This window comes from Parus major, chromosome 21 (genome assembly GCF_001522545.3).
Source record: "Parus major isolate Abel chromosome 21, Parus_major1.1, whole genome shotgun sequence".
Lineage (NCBI taxonomy): Eukaryota > Metazoa > Chordata > Aves > Passeriformes > Paridae > Parus > Parus major.
In genome coordinates this window covers 7358484-7364483 of record NC_031789.1, presented here as the reverse complement: position 1 = coordinate 7364483, position 6000 = coordinate 7358484, and the positions used below count along the sequence as shown (strand labels likewise).

The window sequence follows — 6000 nt, the reverse complement described above, 5'->3', positions numbered from 1 at the left end:
ATTGTTTTGTTTGTTTGCTTGTTTAGGGGGGTTGTTATTTGTTTTGTTTTTGTTTTCAGAACCTGGCGACTTCTCTCTCACTTTCCTTTTATAGTTACTCATTTTCTTCACTTACATAAAAACATTTTCCTTCATTTGGGGAGGGAGAGAAAAATCTATTTTTATGAAAGAGAAGAAAAAAACAGAACTTTTGAACCAAAATCATCAATTTATTTCTTCCTGGTGTGAGTCATGGTGTCTAACAAAGTCCCCTTTACTGTGTTCCAGGATATTTATTTTAGATAATGCACAGTTACTTCTCCTTGCTTTTTTGTTAAGTTACACATCATCTCAAATATATATTTCTCTTCACATGATAAATTCTCCTGTACCAAGATTAATTTTGTGGCTGTATACAACTGCAGTAGAGATCAGGGCACCCTTTGAGCCATGCTTTAATATTTTGCTATGTGATAGGTTTTATAGGCATAACTATTGCCATCCCCTTGGCTCTGGGTGTTACATGCATCAAGGCCATATAACCCTCAAGAGAGGGCAAAGTGACTTTGCCTGGTAATCTCCCACCTCCTTTCTGTCTTATCACTGTTTTTCTCCATGTTGTTTAATTTCTGCATTTATCCTTATGTCACTTTGCTCCTCCATTGGCTCTCTGTTACACTGGGATTTTGATTTTCCCTTATAAACTTAATTTCTTATTTGTTCCTTTGTATTGTCCCTTTAGTGTTTCCAAATATGCAGGTCTTTCTTTAGTGAGCAAATTAATTTAGTTACTCTGCTCTCTGGGGTCATGAGTCATTCTGAAGGTCCCAGATCAGGGAAATTCTCTTTCAATGGAGACTTCACTTGAAAATCTCCAGGATAATATGTGATTTAAGTATATGTTTAGAAAAAAGCATTTCTTTGTGTGCAGCCTGACAGAAGGTTCTTTAAGTTGTGCAAAGCAAATGTAGCACAGGTGCAAAGTAGGAGTCAGGTTAAAGGAGTGAGATTAACCAAGGAGATAAACCAGCAAGGAGTAGAGCCCACTGTGTGTGTGATTGATGGAACCAATTCCAAGACTAAAGATTGCAAAGTCAAGCTCAGTCTGCTCAGGAAGACATCACACTTGCTTCTTCCTCTTGCTGCACACAATTTCTGTCCGTGGGGGAATCCTTCATTGTTTTTCTAGGGAAAAGAACCCTTTACAGAAATGGAATTACCAGTGGAAACACACGACCTGAATTTCTGACTCCAGCCATAAAGGGTTGCAGTCTCCACACAGCAGCAGGGGCTTTACCTTCAGGGGGCATTAAGAGAGCCTCAAATAACCAGGATTCCTGTAGCCTATTGCCATTTATTTAGGGGGCTGTCAGGCTTAATTAACTGATATTTATAAAGGGCTTCTAGACCCTCAAGTGGGTGGAGTTTCCAGTGCAAGTATTGGGCCCAATCCTGCATTTTTTTCATGCTGTTGTTACTAGAGGTAATTGAGAGCACAACAGAGAAAAAAAGAGTCTGGGAAACTGTGGATTTATTCTAAAAGAAAATTTCCCCTCTAGGCAGGCTTGAGTAACTTCATTTTTCTATCCTGTACATCATACACCTCATGGACCTCCAAACCTTCTCTGTATAGATTCTATTTGAAGCCTTTCATGCAATGCAGATTGAGTCCAAGTCCTGCTTTGTAGAGGATGTATCCATTTAGCACAGAAAAGTGACATGATTTTATTACTGAAGTTATTAAGAATTTTCCAGGAACTTGAGACAGAATTTTTCCCCAGTTGAATGAAATTTTTGTCCTTGTACCCTCACACATAGCTGATAGTCTCTTTAAAGGAGACATCCCTGGGATGACTGAATAAACTAGAGTTTACCAGTTCTACCACCAGCAATTCGTAGGAGCTGCACAGGGCTGGTACTGTTGAAGGCCACACACCTTTTCCATGGTCAAATAGGAGATGTCTCTCTTCATCTCATGGATAAAGGAGACACAATGCTTCATTACTTTAACAAGATCCATGAATAAATATTCACTGGGCATCTGAGTGCTCTGTGATGGTTGGGTGGAAGGTGCAGAAGAGTCAGGTGTTGCTAACTTTGGCTGATGCAGTTGGAGCACAGACTCTCTGTCCTTGAATCTTTGAGGACACTGCTCTCAGTGGGACAGTCCTGAGGGTGGCCGTGTCTGTGGCCGTGTGCTGGGCTTGATGCAGTGTCTGTGTTCTTGTTCCAGATGTCCAAGACCAGTGCCAGCCTTGGCAACCTGCTGAACATTAAGACAGAAGGTGAAGGCAGCCAGGCTGGGGCTGGGGAGCCATCCCAGTACTTGGGCAAGGCAGTGAAGGCACTTGTCCAGGAGAAGCTCTCTGAGCCATGGAAGATGTACCTGCGCCGGTAAGGAGAGCGTGGAACTGGGAATGGAGGAAAGGGAAAAGTGCTTCCTTTGCAAAGTGTCTGACTCACTGGCTCACCCTGAGCACAGAGTTCTCTTGAATGTAAAAGCCTAATTCTGTCAGACACTGATCACCTGAACACATTTAGCCCTTGCTCACACCTACCTGCCCCAGGTGTTAATGTCTGGTAAAAAATAACCTGCCCACATATAATTATTTTGTAAAGGAATCTTGAGAACCAAATACAAGCACAGATCTTCATGTAGTTCTGTTGTCCTGGACTTCACCTCAGGCTGCTCCTTATGAGCCTGTTGTGTGAGCCCAGGGGACTGAGCTGTGCTGGTGGTGCTGTGGCCAGCTTCACTGGAGCCCTGACACTCTTCCTGTGGCATTTCAGCTGAAACAAAACAGCTTCTGGGGATGCAGAGGCACGGGAATGAGGAAAAGGATATGGAAACTGGAATGATTGCTGCTGCTTTTGTTGTAGGAAAGGAGGCTCAAATGGCAGATGGAGCAGATAGAAAGCTCACCCACGTACAGGGACGTGCACATAGGTGCTCAGACAGACACGTGCTTTGAGTGCCCACAGATGCACCCAGGCAGACACACGGGTTTGTGCTCTGACACAGAGAGTCACCTACCAAAAAAAAACCAGTGTGCCAGTGCTCACTTTGTAAATCACAGGCTTTAATGGAGAAGACTAGAAAATCTTCCAGTCCATGAGCCCCTGGCTGGTGTGAGATCCTTCTCTGCAGTCCATTTGAATTTGGCCTGGTCTGGTTGTTAATTCTGCCAGGCAGTGTGGCTATTTTCTTGTCTCTGGGGGCATGTCACAAATGTCACAGCCTTTTCCATGGTATGCTGCCTGAATTCCACTTTTTGTAGTTTTGCTGCAGCTCTGTTTATATCCCCTTGAACCACAGCAGATCATCCCTCTCTGCAGCTGGAGTTCAGCCCCTTCAGATAGTCACAAACTTCCAGCATTCCACTTAGCCAGGTTTACTTACTTCCTTTAATCTGACTCTGGATTAGTCCCTCCTGCCTGTGGGTCCTGTTGCTTTCCTGCTGTTCCCTAGATGATGCAGTATTTCCCCCCTCCTGACAGAACAAGCTTTCTGTCCCCAAAAAGGCAGCTCACAATTTGTTTGTATCTGCACAGAGTAATGTATAGTACCATCTTTATCATCCTCTGTGACACAGAATTGCTTTTAATGTTGTTTAGTGATTCCCAATGTATAAAACACCCCCCACACCCAGGTGTATTTTGTTGTGTGTTTCTAAACATGATTCTCCTGTTCTGAACATTCTCCCTTGTCTTGCCAAACCTCTCTGTGCTCTTTTTCTCCTCTGGCACTGGTATTGCCACCTCCTCCCAGTTTAGTATCTTTGTGAAATTCCTAAATATGCTGTTTACTCCTAGATTACTAATTAAGATGTCAAACAGACTAACCCAAGTTCTCCTCTCAGCAGTCACGATGCCTCCTCCTCCCAGCTCAGTGTGGTGCTGTTTGTCATCAGCCTTTGTTTATGGTCCCTCAGCCAGTTTCAAGCCATGAGGTGGCATTACATCCAGGCCAACTGGAATTAATTCTAAGCATATGCAAAACTGAATCAAATGCTTTACTAAAATCCAAATATATTGCATCCCTTCATCCACTAATTTCGTAATTCTATCAAAAAAAGCAATTAAAATTGTCTGGCAAGATTTATTCTTTATAATCCTGATGCTGTTTATTGCTCATGGTTCCTTTATCCTCTAGATGTTTAATGATTTTCTCCTCCCTCTTAATATTTGTTCCATTACTTTACTGGAAGGAGAAGTTAAGGCCAGAGGTATGATAATTGCCAAAGATGACTTGTCTTTTTTTTTCCCCCTCAAAGAACCAGTACCTTGACTGTTTAATTTCCTTTTTTTTTTTTTTTTCCCACTTATGTAGTACCTCCCACTTCTCTATGGCTTAAAAACCAGCAAATGGTAATGTAATCAGTTTGGGAGTTAATTTCCATTACACTTCAGGACATACATCATCCAGACTGACTGATTTGTGCGTTTTTATATTTTTTGAATGAATCCCTTTATCTGCTCTTCTAGCAGGTCTTCACTACATCCCAGATTCTCTGCTCCGTCTTTTAGTTTTTTCATCCACAGCAAATTTTATAATGCAGCCATTTTTGATTCATCACCTCCCTTTTTGTGGGAGGCCTTCTTTCTAGGTTCAGCACTTCTTGTCTCTGATAAAACAGCCCCTTTAATTTGCAATAACATGGTTTCTTCTCTCTTACCCCACAGTTACTTCCCTTCCTCTTCTCCCTGCAAGCTGTAACTGACAGCACATGTTCTACATCCACAGACCTTCTTTCTCCAGTACAAGTTTTTTCTCTTTCCTTTACCCTCCCGTTGGTGAGAGGTCCCTCCTGGGACCATATAGACTGCTGTTTGTTTCTTGCTTTCCTGCTCATCAGAGCAACTGTAGTTTGTTGTACCTTAATTATGCAAGATTCCCTTGTTAAGTTTCAAATCCTTCCTGCCAGTGTTTCCTACTTGTTTTCTTGATTCCCTGTGATTCTGGAGTTTCCTGAAATCACATTTATTTGTGCTGCACTTATCAAGTCCAGAGAATCTCAGCAGTGGGTGAGCAGTGACACCACGCTGCACTGGTTTTGCCCTCTTGGCCATTTCCTCCAACACAAGCCATATCTTGGATAATGTGGTGTGTTTTGCTCTGGGGTTTGCATGGCAGGGTTGTTGTTCTGTACAGCAGGGATGGTGCTGTGCAGTATTTCTGCAGTCCAGGCTGTAATTGCTGCTTAGATGATGCTTCATCTCTCCCATCTGGGAGGTACCCTCCTATCCAGGGCAGGGGGTGGGTAGATTCTGCATCTAGGTTCTCTGGAATGACTGTTGTTTGTGGGAATGCTAAGAGAGTTGAAAAACACAGAAAAAAATGTTTGTTCCAACTCTGCTGCTCTCCTGGGGCCTTCCCTAAGATGTCTGCTTGTCTATTTTGGGCAGGTTTGGCACCAAGGATTTCTGTGATGCCCAGTGTGACTTCCTCCATAAGGTGCATTTCCACTGTGTGGTGGAGGAGTGTGGAGCCCTCTTCAGCACCCTGGATGGAGCCATCAAGCACGCCAAGTAAGTGGGAGAGCAGGAGGCAGAGAAAGCTCTGCAGAGCACACGACAGCTCAAGGCCCCAGGTTCCTTCTAAAGGCAGTGGAATGTCCAAGTAAAGAGTGAGTGAGGCCTTCAGTGGCCGTTCACTGCCTGAGTCTGAAGGGGTTGTAGGGAAGGAGATGTTACAAATTTCAAGACAGATCTGCTAGCACAATTGGTCTCTCCTGTTGGATGGTTCCCTGTGGTTCACTGCAGGTGTCTGGCTTCTCCCAGCAGCCCTGGGAAGCTGCCCCACAGCTGATCTCAGTAACTGCAGCGATTCTGGGGTTGCTCTAAGTTTAACACGGCTTGGCACCTGTCTCCACCCATCTTAATGATTTCCCTTCTCTTCATAGATGGTTTAGGAGGGCCCTAAATCTTACCTCAAAGTCTCCAGAGCCCTTTTTAGGATTTATCCACACCAATTTATTTACAGGCTCCTGCCACATTCTTGTTGATGTTTAATCAAATTAG

At 43.6% G+C, this 6000-nt stretch overlaps 1 protein-coding gene across 2 annotated transcripts in view; it reads left to right on the top strand.

The window, feature by feature from the left end:
- The window catches only part of CASZ1 (castor zinc finger 1), an 87615-nt gene that overhangs the window by 66871 nt on the left and 14744 nt on the right, over positions 1-6000 (top strand). For both annotated transcript variants that reach the window (XM_015648389.2, XM_019008770.2), the window contains exons 11-12: positions 2213-2373; positions 5386-5508. In XM_015648389.2, the coding sequence (XP_015503875.1) occupies positions 2213-2373; positions 5386-5508 (284 nt within the window). The remainder of the gene's footprint in view (positions 1-2212; positions 2374-5385; positions 5509-6000) is intronic.